Consider the following 18902-nt stretch of genomic DNA (forward strand, 5'->3'; position numbering starts at 1 on the left):
GAGCGTAGGTACCTAGGTGTCGTAAGATCCTATGAGTCGTAAGTAAGTAACAAGCCCAAAAAGCTGTAGCGCTATAATCCATATCTGACCTCGAAAGTGTGAGCGACAGACTGCCATAAAATAAACCCCGGATTAGTGAGAAGAATAGCCGTACCTCCACCTGCCGCTCAGGGTGACTGCTTTGTCGTTTTAGTGTCAGGATAGAAAGATGTCTTGTTCTTTGGGTGACAACAACCTTGACGATTCGTTTTCGCTTTCGAAATCTTACTTTACAATGGACTCATGAACTCCATAAATCGCGGTCTCTGCTGGCGTCTTAGTTTTCCGAATGTTACATGAAAAATTTATCACTTTTCATGCACTGCATTTTCAATTGCTCCTTCGTTTGAATTGTGATACTTTCTTGTTTTTTGAAACGCTTGACTCTTAAGCGCAATTCGTTCTGTGAGTAAAGAAAGTGTGTACAATTCTACTAGCTTGATATGACATAGGCAGCATAATAAAATAAGAGAGTAAGCTTCAGGAGATATACGTAAAACTATGCCAAGGTCCATCCCAGTTAATTCATTGCCAAACAAATGGGAAGATGATCAAGAGTGTCCGGATCTTAGTTCCATGTGTGTTAAAAGCTTCCACAAACAGTAGATTTGAAATATGGTAATAATTACATGTTACTACCCTCTCAAGAGGCGCCTAATGGCTACAAAGGATATTTGTACAGCTTTCAATGCATGATGCCACACTACTGTTCTGTATATAAGGGGAGTTTTTGTAACCCTTACAGATTTTTATTTTAAACACCGTGAGGGATACGTTGGTGCGCTCTGTTGAGGGGGATAATACAAGCGGACATCATGTACCTCACATGGATAAATAAATAAATAATTGTTGAACTAATATTACAGCATAAACCTTCTTTAAATAGTGTTTGTATTACTTGTTTTTTATTTCAGAACCTTTTCAAATACATTAACTCTCATAACGACTGCTTGCACAAAGCACTTTAATTTGTCGGTCCAACAACCAGCGCCTGGCTATGGGTCCCAGCACTGGTCTATGAACGTTTTTTGCTGATTCAGGAAATAAAAGACATTGAATTTAATTTAACTGACCTGCAAGAGCTGGCCTGAAGCTGTTACTGGCATCTTCAGCGTTCGTCACCGCTAACACTCTGCACTATATGCGGCCGCTGTGGAAGTTCTCTTCTGTTTGCAAAGGTGCAAGTTTCCGATGCCGTTCTTGTTGCCGGCACTTCATGTGACCCTGAATGACGCGTCAAACACAAACGCAATTGAGCGTGGACTAAGATAGGTTTATTGTTATGCAGGTGTGGATTTAATGCGGCCTTGGTTCAGTTTTGTTGGCCCAGCTTACCTAGAGTGTGCTTGCTTGCCGGCGTTCTTTTATATATAAATTCACTTCCTGTTTTACATCTACTCTTTTTGGCACAACTCCTGAAACGCTAGTTGACGAATTTATTTTAGATATCCAATGTGTCTCACGACAAAAAATAGTCGAAGCAAAAATAATTTCATTCCCGAGACATTCGTGCGCCTTGAACGAAATCAAATGAAAAGTAGGTGTGCACGCAAGAATACTTGCACACAAAAAGAAAATGGTGAATTATCCGCAATCAAACGCTAAATCGCACTAAAGCATCGGTAAATCTTCGCTGGTTTTCGCAAACTTTTCTCCAATCACGAACTCTTTAGGTAGCCATGGCGCAACGTAAAAATGAGTTCTAACGGAAGTTTTTTGCTATCGTTGCTTGTTTGCTATTAGAACACAAAGTGGGATGAGACGGCACGTTTCTGAGAGCGCCTAACATTTCATCTTCTCGATTTAAATGGCGCTTGAAAAAAATATATCGGGTAACAGCGTCCCTAACTATGATAGCGCCTATTTCATTATAGTAAAGATCAAATTCCACAGGATGTTCCACCTGTAGTAGGCGCAACACAGCTGGTATCGGTTGTTCAAGATATCTTTATTTTTTAACTCTTAATTAATACAAATGATTTTCTGCAATAGATCGTTGCGAAATGGCGTTTCTTCAAGCCTCAGAGCATTATATCACGTTTCACAACAGGAATGTAACCCGTAAGTTGACGCGAACTGAAGCAGGGAGCCGTGTCAACTTGCGCTCTTAAGGAAGGCAATAGGCCATTGTGCTGCTAATAACCGCGTCCAAACTTTGTTAAAAGTTGAACAGAACTGCTGAGTCATTGGGGCAATAAGCACTTCTATAGGCACTTCTGTATGCACACTTACTGAAGGCACTCAACAGGCAAGTCGCTTCATGGAATAATTCTACGGGCGTCATCTGATCATCTTTGTTTCTATCTCACACAGGGGGAAGGCCCCGAGGAAAGTCGTCATTAAATGTGAAAATTGTTCCTGTATCAGTGTGTTAGACATCTACTCATGTTAAGAAATACATCGTTCGAATATAATCTTGTTCGGCATCATGTTCACGCTAAACTATCAGTCGTGGTTTCTGAGCCCCAAAATGTGGAGAAATATTTAACCGACCTCAAGAGCTCCTTCAACTCAATATAGAATTCGTGGTGGAGAAGTATATGTCGTTAGGAATTTCGCGCACAATGGGGGCGGAAATATTTTGTGCACCATTAAAAATTTCAAATTGTAATAAATGGGTGCAAGGTATTAAATGTAGGGTGCATAAAAGGGCACTTTTTCAACACTTGGAATACAGGGTAATTCTGGTCAACGTTTACGATATTTATTCTAAAAACATTGAGAATTATGTCGGAGTGCTTTTTGAGGGTAGACTGTGCAGCAAGGCGGACGTTACGTAAATGACATAGCTCATTAATTGGGTGATTATTTAAAGAAATTTATTAAATGACTCTTGATTTTTGCTTTTAGGGCACAGTGTTGTATTGCGGGACTGGCAGCCGCGTATATCGAAGGTTGGCACAGTTTTTAAAGTTTCTTTATCGGTAGTGGGGTTCGAAATACCGAATGAGAAAATTACGCACGGTAAAGCTGCTTGAGTTCGATTCCTTGCGTTTCATATTTATATAATGTTTTCGCTGCGCCCAGTATATCGTCGGCGAAATCCCTTTAACTGCATCTGGGGTAATGAACTATAACAAATGCATCTCTGTTTGCTGCATTACAATTGCCGGCGACACCAATAGTACGAAGCTCCACCGCTGGAAAGCCAACTCAACGAACTTTGAAATGGTTATTTTTGCCTTGCTTATTTCCAGCGACAGTGCCGAAAAAAAAAACGATTTCAAACTGAGTTGACCTTTGATGTTGGAATTCTATCTCGAAATTCAATGTTGCCCTACAAAAGCAAAACAAAAAGTTTTTATTAGTTTTCGCTCATCATTTTTCTTGATCTGAGTTGTTTCATTTAATTATGTTCGCTTTTCCATATAATCCACCTGCACAGACGCACCGGCATATATCTCATAATTTTTGAAGATAAGAACATAAAATGAGGAAGAATGAATGACGAATGACGAAGAACAAATTTACTTCTACGTCTCTTACCACATGCACTAAGAAAATAATTAACATTGCCTGTGACACCCTGATACCTATATTCATTATTTATAGTTTATTCATATTTGATTTTTATCGTATTCATTTTATACTAAGCAGCGCTTTCCTCTCAACTGAGTGCCATTCCATGGATTAGTAGCGAATGTGCACACAAATCGACTAGCTGAATTAGTCATTGGGAATGCGAATTAAAACAAATACGTACATTTCGGAGGAGATGCGAGCACAACATGAGGATTCTCTGTGTGCACTTGTAAAATAAAAACAGAAGCTGCAAAAAAGTACCCGAATCCTATTTCCTTGTGTTTAGAATGCTTCCAAACAATGCGGTACATCTGAAAAAAGCAGGTGCGGCACATTAGCATACATCAAATAGCAGCAAAATGGCTCCCGAGAAAGTTGGTGCAGCTTTCCATGAAAGATCTCACTTTTTTTGTTTGGTATGATACGGAGTATTGGTTTAACTTTCCAAAGCGACATAGTCTATGAGGGGCGTGATGTTGGAGCATTGCCCATGAATGTCAACCCCCTGGGGATCTTTACAGTCCACTGACACCGCTCAGAACACGGGCGCCTTGCCTTTTGCCTCCAGGGAAACGCGGCCACCGCAGAATGCAGCAGTATGGATGCTAGGGGGTGACTGTGAAATACTATCTACTGTTTATTTCAAGATGCGTCAAAATTCTGATTGTGGTGATTAGCAAGTGGTCGCATACTAAAAAATCTTTTCAGCATAGTAAAACACGCTGTAGGGCAACTCGGCGCGTATCTTGGAGAAGACATTGTGCTCGAAAAGATAGAAGATAGAGGGCCGCATGTGCTCATTTATTTATGCCTTCTTTTTTTCAAGGCAAGATTTTTCAACGAAAGTGGTTTCTCTGCACTCGTATTATTTATTCGGTGGCGTAGTTAAAACAATTTTGCCATTGGCCTTGACTAGAGGAAATTGGAATCATGATCTTAGGCCATGCCTGCCCATAATAAATCGCTCAGGCTTTGGCTATTCCCTCTTTTTTTATTAAGCAGATAATAAAAATATCGTGTTCTTTTTGGGTGGAGGAAAAAATAGGCTACAGAATGCTCGAAAGCTGCGTATAAAAACTACCTGAACGTCATCGTTAAGCGTAATTGTTGTTACAATATCGCTGCTGCTTCCAATAGCACAGTTATCAGTACTATATCAAAGAGCTGCAAGATACGCACCTTCATGTTTCTCTGTCCTAGTACGTTTCCGAAGATATTGCGAAACACAGCAAAAGTGTTTCACCCTTAGAGCACTAGATAATGAGGCTTATACCTCTGGTACAAAATACCTATTTCCATTCGGGGCTTAGTTCACAATTGTTGTTGTTGTTGTTGTTTTATGGGGTTTAACGTCCCAAAGCGCCTAAGGCTATGAGAGACGCCGTAGTGGAGGGTTCCGGAAATTTCGACCACCTGGGGTTCTTTAACGTGCACCGACATCGCACAGAACACGGGCTTCTAGAATTTCTCCTCCAAATAAATTCAACCGCCGCGGCCGGGATCGAACCCGCGTCCTTCGGGTCAGCAGCCGAGCACCATAACCGCTGAGCCACCGCGGCGGCTCAGTTCGCAATTGATATGGCTTGTGATTGGGATAGCAGAGATCAGGACGGTATCCTTGGCTGTGTCCTAAACAATCCCTTTTCTCTGTGTTCACCGTTCTCTTGAGAGGGAATGGAAGTGGTAGTGCTATGCGGCGCTCCGAATGTAATTACGGTAAATTTTTCAGTACAGTGCTCGAACTTCCAGCAGATCGGAAGTGTTTGACGCTCTAACTAGCTTGATGACTTTGCCACTGTTTCCAGAAGTTTTTGTCAGGAAATTTCAGAAGCTCCTGCGAAGTCTCGGACTGGTGAGGTTACTTTGAGAACCACTGCTACTTAGCCTCGTGCCGTCACGGTGGATTACAAGTATAAGAAGTATTATTCTGTCCGTCCTTATAACAACGCGACTTCGAAGATATTAATGCTGGGTTGATGCGTCTCCGAAGCCGTAACCATTCACTTCAATCATGCGCTGTCAAATGTGAAAGTGGCTGGTTCGTTCGCTTTCATCTGTAAACTCTTGTGCCCTGTTGTGGCGCGCGTATTCCATGGGTTTCTACAGTCTTCTAATTTTGAATCCTGCCTGAATACTTGTGTCTGTTAAATGAAAGTCTTTACAGATACCCCCCCCCCCCCCCCCCCCCCCCATATGTCTTTCTCACAATTTTCCATCTTAGATCCACCTCTCGAAGGAAAGGACAGGAATATGACAATGATAACACTGTAAAACAAAACAATTTTAAAGCACACTGGACCTGGAGCTGGTGCGTCGGTGTCGTTGCTAGGATCTTTTCCTGCTCTTGAAATGAGACCGCGACTCGTACATTGTGCTTAAAAGTGCCTTCATCAAAGCATAGCCGGGCGGGGCAACGCAGAAAGACGAGGAGAGACACGAGAATGCCAACATAACCGAGGCTGAATTTCAGCACCAGTCCGGTCGACATTTTTGCGCTGGTTATTTTTGTTTTCGCGTTGCTTATCTTCGCTATGCAAAGAGACCAACAAGCCAAAACCCTAAATACCTACTTCAAGCTCTTTTGAAACACCATTTAATATGCGTCCACGAAGTACAACAAACGTCTGTTGTTTACATGGTTCATCGGTTTATTTCGAACCTAGATGCTTCGATCGCGTACAAATACATTCAATGGTCTTAGAGATGTTAAACTGACCAACCGCGAAGTAGTCAATAGACACTACTGCTTCATTTAGTTGCGGCTGGTTTCGCCCTAGCGTCCAGAGCCAGACTGGTGCGATGTGCTGGAGCCGCTGTGCGAGTCAGAGCCACGTTGTGAGCTAGAGCCACTGTGCGAGCCAGAGTCGCTGTGTGAGTCGGAGCCACTGCGTGAGCCAGAGGTACTGCGTGATCCGGAACCACTGCGGGAGCCGGAGCTGCCACGATGAGAAGTGTCGTCGCCATGGCGAGAGCCAGTGCCATGGTGAGCGGTGTCATCGTGGTGGGATCCAGTACGGTGCGTAGAGTCACCGTGTCCAGCGCCATGACCGTGGTGGGTGTCCCCGATTCCGCAGGAGGCTTGCGAAAGGTCAGTGGAACATCCGCCCCGCTGCTTCTCGCTAAGCTGTGCGCCCGTGTCCCTGTCCACGCACCAATGCTCGTCCCGGCTGCACTGCACTGGGTTGAATTCGCCGGATGTGGTATCGCACCGTGGCTCGCTCTCCCTGCGGGATGAATCTGCGGGAGGAAGGAAAGCTTCAGGTCTACGGTTGGGGCCTATGCACGGCGTTGGTTCTCCCAATTGGGAAAGCACACAACTCTCGAAGACGTTCGAGCAAGCAAGTACACCCCACCAGTTCAGAGCTACCGTGACGAGAATGAGGCCTGCAGTCTACACCGAGTGCACATAACTTTTTCTATGAGTAAGTGTTTCACACAGCGCAAAGAGAGGACATATACGTGCAGAAGACGCAAAACGCATATGAATTTCAGGGAAATAATTCTATCGAGCCTCAGCTATAATGTTTTTTTGACAATCGTGTCCATGCATTAGATATTGCCGTCATATATAAAATGCTGACCCAAATAAATTTGTATACGGAGCGCGTACATAAATATCTACCCGTTCAGGCGCCACTCATCGCTTTTCTACAAGTATATTGTTTTTGCACCCAATTAGTTTTTTCGGCCCTCCTACAAGGCCATCTGTAGAAAACAGTTATGAATGTTGTTTTGCTTTCATACAAATATTTAGCGCAAAGCGTCAGAGTTAATACAAATTCAAACACCAAGACACCAAGATTTGTCTAAGGGTATTCTAGTGATCAGAATATTCATATTGCTGGCTTGTAAAGATAACATAGCGCAAGAATAACGGGAAAATATATAATTGCAGGTTACTAAATTTGCCGAGGCCAAAATGACGGTTAGCGTTCTAAAAGCCCTGCTCATTTAGGAATAATATTTACTGGGTTCGCTAGTAGATATAAAATTCCCCCAATAAGAGTATAAACGGTGCAAATTCGTCTGAAAAAAAGAAGCCTGTACTAGCCATTTCACAGACCTACATAAATCGTCTCAGTCAACTATGTACATAACTGTGCCTAAAGCTCTTTAAATGTTTAATGCTTGAATTTAACTGGCTAAATTTGACATTCTTCATAGCTTGCATAATTATGGTTCTGATTTGCAATAATCAGGCATGCAGCAGTATAGACGGGTGTATTTTTCTGATCATTGTCACAACTTCATTCTTATAAGAGCGCTTGAATTCTTGCACCTTCTTTCCTGAAAGTAACAGGACTGCAAGTTCTGTTTCTCAGGCTTGTACTGGCGCACTGACGCCACCTTGCATGCTCTAAATCTCAGTTATGTAACGGGAACCCGTGTGTACACCTTTCGAGACTTTTGTTCTTTTGGAAAGACCGGCACCGCTATGCGAGTGCAAAAAAAAAAATCAACAAGGCAGCCTGATTACTTTTGGCAAAGACGATACATTATATTTAGCAACCAGCTTTCTTGCCTACGGTTCTGTTTGGTAGGTAGGGTAGGATGACGAGAAAAACTAGAGGGATTCCCAGGTTAGTAGGGGACGTCGCAATTCATTTTCATTATAAATTCTAGGCAAGATTTCCTGACTTTTATCACCTTAAATATTCGTAAGTTATTTTATTCATTCTATTTGTACACACTGCAGCCACTACAGGGGTTATCACTGGAGTGGACATTTGCAAAACAACCCAGATACAAACAAAACTAGAAGGCATGGCACAATAATAAAAAAAGAGTTAGAAGCATAGGAAACACAGCACAAATAGAGTGCGTGGGGAAAAATAAGCAAAGAAATAAAGAGATTATCAAATAGTTATGACATGCAAAAATCATCTATTCGGAGCGAACGAAACGCACCAGTGAGTGTACTCCAACCTTTAACGGTACGATGAAAGAAACCGTATTTAAACACATGAGTGCGAGTAAAATGAGGTGAGAGATTAAGATAGCGATGACTTCTGGTTGAAGTTAGCTTGCACTTGTAATGTAAATGTAACTTGAGAGTCAGCAAGCCTGCGTAATGCAAAAGTATTAACGATTCTATTTCTCGGCGATTGGCGAGGGTATGTAATTGTAGTGATCCGAAGGCAGAAGAGGGTTAAAATCACTTATAAAGCTTTTCTGAACAGCGTAAAATCAAAAATTTATTAATGATCCAGAAACAAATGGATTTAAATAGCGAATTCAAATATAGTTTGAAGCATTCCACAAGGAAACGCTGGTTTTTCCGGTATCCAGTGATGACACCCAACGAGGAGCTAGATCTTGGGCAGGTTTTAAAAAGAAAATCGGAAAAAGATTCCTTGCAATTTTTAATCAAGGTTTTACGACTGAAACGCATCGTAAGTCATAGCTACGACCCTGCAAATCCACATCAGGAGATCAAATCGGCGAGATGTTTATGCTTTGCTGCAAAGCACTGAAGACTGAAAAAGCTAAACATTTCGAAACCTTTCAGCGCACCACCATCTTAAAGTTTATAGGAAATTTCTTTCAAATATAACAAACTTGTGGCTGCCAGTGCAGTTATTTCATTGCAATGACAATTGAGGGGCATTAGGTGGGCACTAATCATTATGATCAAGCAAGAAAATTTGCGAGTTCTCTTCGCAATAACTTGCCCCTGCTGCGCTCCCATTCGTGGTGGGCACGGATGCAGTTGCAGGACCTCAGGCTCCTGGAGGGGCCCTTGATCTGACCGAATTCCCTGTCGTAGCAAGCGCAGAATGGCCTTCCCCGAACGGCCTCCCCGAAGCACTGGATGGCCTTGTATTCGCCGTGCTCGTCGCATTCGGGGACCAGGAGGCCTGTCAGGTTCCTAGTCGCGTGCTGCTCGGTGCGTCGGCGACGCTGGCAGTCGGTCTCACCGGTGTGAGCTGTGTAAAGACAAGGGAGGCGTTTGCGATTCACACTGCGGCATCATACTCGTAAGTTCCTGAAAGAAGGTGTATTTGTAAGCGCAAGTCCAGTATATTACCTGCCGAGCGTTCTAGCCTCTTGGTGGGTACAGCCGAAATAACAAGACGCAGACACAGAAAGGAACACGTAGAACGTAGACGAAGCCCTTTTTCATCAAGCCATTCAAAGACCGTGAAAAGGGCAATATCGAGTGCTGCTCTCTTGTCAGCTCTGAAGAAATCGTGTGAGCATCAGATGCAGACAAGTTTTCGGCGGCAGATTGATAGGCTAAAACATGCGGATTACCCCGTTCCGATGCTCAGCAGCGTAGCTGAAAGCTTGCTGCGGAAAGTGAAAGGAGTGCAAGCAAGGAAAGGTGGACCTGAAGAAGGCAATGAAAGGGAGAAATTAGCAGTGGTTCCGTATGTTCATGGATTTACCCACAACCTCATGAAGATTGGCAAGAGGCACGGGGTCCGCGTTGTTTGCTCTGCACCGAACAAGGCATTGAGCATGTGTCCCCGAGTCAACAGGCAAAAGAAGCAGCAATGCCAGATCGCACACCGAACAAGATTCAGCGAGTGTGTCAAAGGTGTGGTTTATAATATCCCTCTGGCTTGTGGCAAACATTATATAGGGCAGACGGGAAGGTGCCTTAATGATAGGATAAGGGAACATGCATCATCGCTATCAGGTGCCCCAAGCAGCAATCTAGCCCTGCATTGCAGAGATTGTAAAGAAAACAAAAAAGGAAAAAAGTGCGCAAGTGTGAGCCCAAGTTGCATGAAGTTCAAGTCATGAAAAGGTTTGCAGACCAAGTTACACGTGAGATCCTTGAGGCATTGGCGATACGGGAAACAGGACAGCGGTGCGTTAGTACACCATCAATCTCTCTATCAAGAAAAGAAATTTCCTTCTTGAACGAACCCCACGGGAGATAAAAGCAAGATCTTTTTGACAAGGAAACAAAAAGCGCGGGTTTTCCAATAAAATTTTAGTTGACAGTCAGCTTCGTCTACGTTCTACGTGTTCCTTTCTGTGTCTGCGTCTTGTTATTTCGGCTGTACCCACCAAGAATTATGAACCAACTAGCTCAGTTTTCTACTCTCTTAACGTTCTAGCCTGTCCCTAACGCATATTCTTTTCTGGATAACCACTTAGGCCAGCTACTTTCTTAGACTTTAACTTATGCTTGTCGATTTCTTTACCTCTATCAGTGAAATTGTTCATTATTTCATGCATAGAGCGCAAATCTTTGGGCTACCAAAAGGGCGCCGTTCCGTTTGCCGGAAGGGGCCACTTCGGTTTGCCGTTATGAAATAAATTTTAGCGTTCTGAAATAAATTTTCGTTTTAAAATAGGCCGACTCAGTACTCGCCGTATCAACAAAACTTTTCTTTTTCTGTTGTTTTATTACTAGACGCGCTTTTTTTTTTTATCTTGAAGCCTCAGCGAAAGATACCACTTGTTTAAACATAATTTTACCCTTCTCTGTTATCTTGGCCATAACGCTAGGTATCACTTTATCACTCGCAATCTTTGTTTACCACAAAAAGCGAAGTACAAATTACGAGCCTTCTAATGCGATCCATTATCTTCAGTCGCACTTTTCAGCAGTTAAAACATTGAGAATTTCGTAAAAAAAAGAAAGAATGATAAAATAAAGATTTACATAAGCACATAGCATGAGGTGTACGAATAAGTGCACAAACGAACCAACATTTCTCTAATTTCTTTGCGAGAAGGGATGGGAGCATTACATCCGGCAGGTTATTAAAGGTGCGAGATAAAACAAAATATTTAGTTCGTTCACCGCATTTCGAGCGTGCCCGAGGCAGAGCAAAGCGCTCACGTGCACGCAGAGCTCTCCCATTTACGCAAGGAAGAGTCGGAATTTTTCTTCCATACATGACACACGCATGTTATTTCTCATGCTGCGTGTTTTTCCCAGTCATGTGAATGGCGTAGTCAGACATATGCTTTTATTTCCAGTAGCTTCTTCAGTATGCTGTTTCTCTGCGCTGTCGAAGTAAAGTTCAACAACAAAACGAATCAGGACAGCAAATATTTTCTTGAAACCTTGCTCAGGCACTGATTCAAAAAGAAGATTTGTGTTGAGCATTTTGCACACAGTTAGCATTCTGCCGGTATCGAATGCACTAAGGCGCTTTGGATACATATGTCCATTTTTTTAGCGGCAACCATTAACCCACTCATTAATCAGATCGCCGGGCAAATCCTACAGCTTGTTGCTATTTTCAAGCATGTAAAGTAGTAGCTAAAACGCAGTTTTAGTTCCTGCATAATTAGCACCATAGAAAAGGCAGCTTCCTCAGAATACCCCTGGAAAAGAAGGAACGGCCTAAATAAGGGAAATACAGGTGTGCGCGCCGCGAGCCATGGTTTATAGTGTACTCAGTGACAAGAAATATATCCATTTAGAAAAGTTTTCCTCTGGTATTAATTAGGGTGCTGTTTGGCCTTGCAAAAAATGCTTTACTTTTTATTGTTATAGCAATCGAAGAAACATCGCCAAAAAAAATTGTCCGTCTTCTTTCAGTTCCAGGCTTGTTTCAGTTCCGAAGGAACGTGTGTCGGGTTGAAAAAAATGTTAGAACACATATAGTGTGCATACGTAAAAAAATATTCTATTCAATCTTAACGAACGGCTTTAAAAAGGTTGAGCTAAACATTTCGTGTTCTTTGAACAGTTGTACATGAGAGAGTTCAGGGGATCGGCTCAACGCTGTCCGGTGGGACCCTTGGTCGTTTGTGAAAATCGGCAGCGGAATTGACTGCAACCGCAACCAGTCGTCGCGCATTAGAATAACGCCAAAACGGAAGGCCAAATGACGCCATTGCCGGAGTCCCTACAAGTAATGGCGCTGAAAAATTTAATACGTTGGAACATTTCACTTACCGCAGTGTATGTAGCCAATCAAAGCGAAGATCTGCAAAGGGAAAATGTTAAATAAAACAGTGTTCACCACAAGAGACGAAAAAATTTATCACAGTGCAACATTACAGTTTAATTCCACATCACTGCAGCGTAAAAAAGACGAGCACTAAGCAGCGTTTGTCCGTGTCTTAAGTGTTTTCTTCCTTTGTGCTCGTCTTTTTTACGCTGCAGTGATGTGGAAGCAAAGTAACCAACTTGCCCGGAAGCTCGTTTTACTAATTACAGTTTAAGTTCCCTACCCCGAAAACACATGAATGAATAATTTTTTCTGGAAGTTTATTAAATTTATAGGTCAATCATTTTACCATCTCACAGCAAATGAACGCGAGCTTACAGCAAAACTGCTGTAAACATATTAAGATATTACGCGGGCATCAGTCTCCACCTGAATGAAGTACAAAGCTACCTTCGTATGTAATGCGGAGATATTTAGCGATTCAAACTAAGGGTCAGTAATTAAATGCATGATCAAATAATAAGGAACAGCTTAATAAGATAAAATGTCGGAGAACTTCTCTTCAAAGAGATATTTGGAGGTGCTACTTGCCGCTCTGAAAGGCCATTTCAAATTATACTCCTGAAGCACAAAATGTGTTTTGTCCCAGCTAACTTTAGACATCTAATAAAAATATACCTAAGCACATTATGTGGAGGCACATTGAACCAAGCTATTCACTATTACGTGTGTAAAATCAGAGTATTTATATATTTTGTTGAATTCAGTAGAAAAATTTTACCCAAAATCGCCTGCCTGGCTGCTGCGTTTTCGACGAAAATTGCAACGCCAAATTGTACACCGTCCGAAATAAAATCGTAATAATTGCTTCTTATTTCAATATATGCTAAAATTAGTCTTCTGCGCATCATAAAGTCCGGTCGTGAAATATGAAAAAAAAAAGCACATGATCACGACCTCGCGGCCCGCAACAGCACTGACCTCAAACGTAGATTTCCTGACAATAATTTTTCTGGAGTCTGAAAAGGCAACATTAGAGACGACTGGCGAGTGGACGATCCAAGATCAGTACAATTCTAGCACAAACCCGTCACAAAATATTGATGCGTCAAGAGGGCACTATATTTCGACTCAGGAAGTGACACTCCCATGGCCTTCAACACCTCTGAAACGAGCAACTTTTACCACGGTTACATTATAAGCGATTATGCGAAACCGCTGTTTGCTCATGTTACGTGCCGTATCAAAGCACAGTTACGTCTCTAACCACCATTATCGGGAACCGAGCTTGGCGACCTCGTTTTGGTGGTTAGAGAAAATGGCCACGTTTGTGGACGGAGGGTGTAAGTCGGCATCCCAGTGGAAAAGTCTCATAAGCTGGCCCGCGGCAACAACGTACACATTTCACACGAAATCACGTGTTATGGCGGACACATTACAATAGACAGTGTCTAGATTGCTTTCAGAGGCGCCTTTATGCAGCCACCTTACTACTGACCATGAGAGTTGCAGCAGCTTACTGCAGCACCGTCGCACGGTGCTCAATCTACGCATTCCAGCGCGGTTACGGATAGAAAATTCCGGTAGCGGCTGCATCATGAAAGCATACGAGAAGTTCGTAACGCTCGTACTACACTGAATTACGTGGGCTTACCGCAGCAGTGCCGCCCGTGTGCTCGGCGGACGAAGGTGCTCTGACAGTTCGCTACTTCCTGGTCGTCAGAAGTCCTGGCTTTTGGCTCATCGAAGCCCAGGGAATTGGCAATTGCCTACTGATGGCAATGCCTTACTGTGATCCTCGTTGCCAAATATAAAATAACCTTACGATTGATTTCAGCGGCGCCTCAGCTGCAGCAGAACTAGTGCACAAGCACACCCGATGAGCCGTGTCCGACCGACGGCAGCTGCTATGCGGCTCTGGGGAGAAATATTCTTTTATCGGTGGTATCACTTCAGCCAGCAACTCGGTACGTGTCGTCAATTCTAAGCAAGGACTCATTTTTGACGTTGCTTCATCGGAGGGCTCATTATTTACGAGGAAATCTAGTATTAATACGCTTTTGCGACGTTGCGTCGACGGACCTGCTGGAGAAAAGGTGTTTGCGGGGCGCGGATTGGTTGCGGAAGGAGCGGCGATGGGAGGGTGGGGCCACCGGACGGTGCCGTCAGACGGCGCTCATGATAGTGAGGTATAAATAGTTAATATATTTCCCAGTGAACCTTCTCATTGGGAATCACCGCATCACTTCTTTCGTTGCACTCAAGGGGCCGTTGCTTGTCGTAACTATGAATAGTGTCGAGGTATGTAACAAATCAACGGCGAACCGCAATCGCGGCAACTGCAGCTAAATTTGGTAACCGCGCTTGAACGAGCCACAACTGAAGCCGGCCGTGTAGCTGGAATAATGTACTAATTGACCCGCTCAAGCTGTATAATTTTGGCGTTCTTGCTCAAAGCGAGGACAACCGTGAGAGGTTTCGTGTTTTTAACTCCGTGTCCCCTTTGCCAGATAGTGGCGCTACCAAAAGCGGAACACCCAGCCGAAAGACGCTTGCCTCATCGGAAGAGCAGTGGGCTGAAATCGTCAGCCGCACGAGCAGTCAATCCCAGCCGAACTTAGAAAAAGGCGACTTCAGGGCCGCTGAGTCGTATATATAAATATGTATATCCCTTGCGTTCTTTTTCAATGTATGTTTATTTCCATAAATAAATTACAGGCCACGAGGAAAGGACTTACCACGAGGACACACGGTGCAACTCGCGCCATCTTGGAAGGGCTAAAGATCTGTTTTCAATAAAATACAACACATAAAGTTTTAAAAATTGCACAAGTTCTGTCTAACAGCTAAAAAGCGAACAACGACTGCAAGCATATTTGGTCATCAGACATCGCCGAACCAAAGCTGACACTTGTATGAAATTTTGCATTGGTGGAAAGTTAAAACGTTTCATTGAATATTAGGCAACAAAAAAATAAACAACATTGCATAGCTGTAAATGAGAAAAATGTGATTTTCTCATTCATGTTGCCGTCCAGTGAATCTTTTTTCTATGAAATTCCGACGCTTAGGTAACAATGTAGCAAACTGATCGCCATCATCAGTCCAACTACATCCACTTCTGGACAAAGGCCTCTCTCAGAGCCCTCCAATTAACTCTGACCTGCGCTAGCTCCGGTAACCTACTTCCCCCCAATTTCTTAATCTCATCCGCCTACCTAACTTTCTGCCGCTCCCTGCCACGCTTGCCTTTTCTTGGAATCCACTCCGTTACCCTTAACGCCCGCCGGTTATCTTGCCTTCACATTACTACCCTGACCAAGGTTACTATAAATTAGAAAAGACCCTTGCTTTTGTTCCAGTGTTGCATTAAATCTATAAAGGAACCTAATGTTCTCATTATCAGCTGCGTTGACACTACTACAGTAGAAAGGCATTTCTCAAAAACTTTAAATTATTCCCTTTTTCTAGGAACTAAACTATAGTTTTTCTGGCAAACAGTTATCCTCGCAAGTTATTCACGTTATTCAATCTCTCTCACCCTCGATTCCGTTAGCCTTTTTTTGGTATCCCCTCTGAAACTCCTAAATGCTGAATCAAGTGTGACGAAGTTAAACTACAATAAAAAAGCGTTCTGAAGAGGCAAATTGACCGCGAATTCATTGCACTCCAGAATTTCCAACAATTTGCTTCCACATCACTTGTTATAACCGTAACATATTTCGAGAACTGGACGAAGCTCAAGTAAGAATTTGGCAAACTTAAGCCAATCGAAAAATCTTTTTTTAATTTTTTTTCCATTTTTCTACTAGCTAATAGAAACAATCATCAAGAGTATCTGTAGATCGCATTTGCGTCCCTTAAGCAGTTGCTTAGAATACATTTCGTCTCCATTTCGATGTTGCGGGTAAGCAGGCGCTATTTAGAAACGACGAGGGTTAAAAAATTTTCAAGCTTACATTCGCTGCAAGTTAATCCACGCTGACCGATGTTTGCTGTCTGTCCGAAGGATCTCCTGTAGAGAACGCCGTTCGAGTGTGCCGCTTATGAAGGACCGCCGTTGAACGGTCTGTGTCGTCACGCACCACGATTCGCCCATCTTCCTGCCAATCTCTGCTAGCCGTAGGAGAGGGCACAACACCGGATCGGGTGCACAGTGTGGCGATCATCAGAAAGGAGACAGCTATCATTTCTAGGCAAGGGCCAAACACGGCCAGCCTCCTGGCTCTGTTTTCTGCTGCAAGTATGTTTTTTGTTAGAAGCAATGGGGCCATAAGGGGCAACCCCCCTTCCAGTTTAGACGCGTCGCGGGGGGCTGCAGATACGGCGCAATCCGAAGCGTCAGAGTGAGCTGTTTTTCCTGGGCTCCGAGATGGCGACAGCGCCTTCAGGGCGAACAAAGTAATGTACACTTCTACCCAGAAGCGCGCCTACAAGTCTCGAAGTCAATTAGGCCGCCAGCAACTCGCCTCCCAAGAGATCAAAAGCAGTTATGGTTTGGATATTTGTAAACTTAAATGCGTTGCATTAAGATTTCTCTAATGAAGCGCAAGACTGATGTTATGTTATTCTAAATTATTTTTTTCTGTCTATTATGTGGATGATGATTATCTTTCTATTTTTCGAATTTATTATTTTATATTTATTTTGTGGTGTATGATTATACTTTATATTTTTATCTATAATTCCTTTTTCTAGGTGAGCTCATTAAAGCATTTATGCATCAAGGCGCTTTATTAACCGCTTGTCTATTGGCAGTGTAGGACACGTGATGAAGAGGAGAAGAATGTGTCTTGAAGCGGTGTTGCTTGCCGTTAATACTTTTACTGCTTAGAAGTTTTCAGGGTAGAAATACTAAAAAAAGACAGGTTGCCCTTTTCTGAGCCTAATGCACGTAGGGGAGGCGTAAGCCGCAAGTAAAAAAATACCAAAACATTTTTGTTCGAAAATATTGATAAATATGAAATTTATGCTTTGTTCTATCGTAATTAATTGATAGATGGTCGGCTGCTGGCCCGAAAGACGCGGGTTCGGTCCCGGCCGCGGCGGTTGAATTTCTTTGGAGGAGAAATTCGAGGCCCGTGTACTGTGCGATGTCAGTGCACGTTAAAGAACCCCAGTTGGTCGAAATTTCCGGAGCCCTCCACTACGGCGTCTCTCATAGCCTCAGTCGCTTTGGGACGTTAAACCCCATAAACCAACCAACCAACCAACCTAATTGATAGATGGTGCATTGTTGGTGCTGCGCTAGAATATCACGCAGGAATTTCTAAAAATTGTACAAATTTTTTCAACTGTGCATATGCTGATCAAAGTCACAGGATCTTTAGAAACGTTAGAGGGCAGCGCAAAAAGAGCGCACAGAAGACGGCAGAAACACAGTAGACAGGACGGGCACTGGCTGCTCTTTTATTGTGAAGCCGGCCTGCACATTATAAAGCCATAATAAGGCACGTCACTGTCAGGGAGCCAATGGCGTACGAAGTAAAAGGTGGAAAAATTGGAGAAGAACATTACGGTTCATAAAGCGATGTCCAAAAACAAACGTCACGGCAGGCGATCACACAACAAGTACTACAAACATCGAAGCAAAAGCAATGTCAAAATAAAAAAAAAAAACAGATGATACAAAACTGGGAAGGCCAACAAGTAACGCGGCTAAGCAGTAAAAAACAAACCAGAATGACCTTGATCAGAAGCCAAGCGAGCGTGCAACAAGCACCAAAAACCACTAAGCAAAGCCATGTCACATTCTAAGATCGGTTCAAATATTTTTTTTCTTGTGGCCAACACATAACGTGGCAATCGCAGCTTCAAAGAAATAATCATTTCCAACTATCGGACATTGCCCCGCTTTCACTTTGGGTACACCTTTCCACTCCTCTTTACCTCTCGAAGCTGGTTATAACCGCATTGTATAATGAATTCTCCTAGCAAATGGTCTCTTGGTTCTGGCATAAGCGATCAAGTTTCCACTTGCGGGCAGTACTTTACCTAGAAAGCCTGAAGTGATCGCGACTCACCGACCCGAATGTTTGTAGGATGGTATGGAGAACAGATGTGTCTGCGCCGCATCGCCATGAAAAGTAAAGGAAGACGGCGGCCCTGAATCTTTTATTTTTTGTTTGGTACTTAAAAGCGATGGCTTGGTGTAGGTCGTATAAAAATCTTTGTTCTTTGATGTGACACATTTCTTTTCATTCTTGAAAGAAATTATTATATCTTTGTCGCTCACATCTGTGCGTTTATTAGTTTTCAGGTTCGTTGAGTTTCTTGCTTAACAGAGAAATGCCGCGCCGAGTAAAACCTTTTCACGTATTTAGTATAAAGGAGCAGATTTTTCGAGTCGACCTTTCCCTCTACTTCTGCATATTGTAATAGAAATTCTTATCTGTCCTGTCTGTGCATTCTGGCGGCTAGAATTGTTAAAGAATATTTTTTGTTTCTCGGAGATTCCTGCCTTGTCTCCAGTTTTTC

General features: G+C 43.0%; 2 protein-coding genes across 2 annotated transcripts in view; both read right to left on the bottom strand.

The window, feature by feature from the left end:
- LOC149331173 (uncharacterized) overlaps nucleotides 1–18902 on the bottom strand; it is a 298912-nt gene that overhangs the window by 211640 nt on the left and 68370 nt on the right. The gene's annotated exons all lie outside the window — the stretch shown is intronic.
- Nucleotides 6132–16520, bottom strand: LOC149331178 (U20-hexatoxin-Hi1a). The gene is made up of 5 exons (XM_089556368.1): nucleotides 16385–16520; nucleotides 15164–15211; nucleotides 12431–12461; nucleotides 9234–9488; nucleotides 6132–6798 (listed from the first exon to the last, which is right to left on the bottom strand). Exons 2-5 carry the CDS (start codon nucleotides 15191–15193, stop codon nucleotides 6335–6337), a joined length of 780 nt encoding a protein of 259 aa, XP_089412494.1. The 5' UTR covers nucleotides 15194–15211; nucleotides 16385–16520; the 3' UTR covers nucleotides 6132–6334.

The sequence above is a fragment of the Amblyomma mixtum genome, chromosome 8, assembly GCF_055824585.1.
Source record: "Amblyomma mixtum isolate Tamu chromosome 8, ASM5582458v1, whole genome shotgun sequence".
Classification (NCBI taxonomy): domain Eukaryota; kingdom Metazoa; phylum Arthropoda; class Arachnida; order Ixodida; family Ixodidae; genus Amblyomma; species Amblyomma mixtum.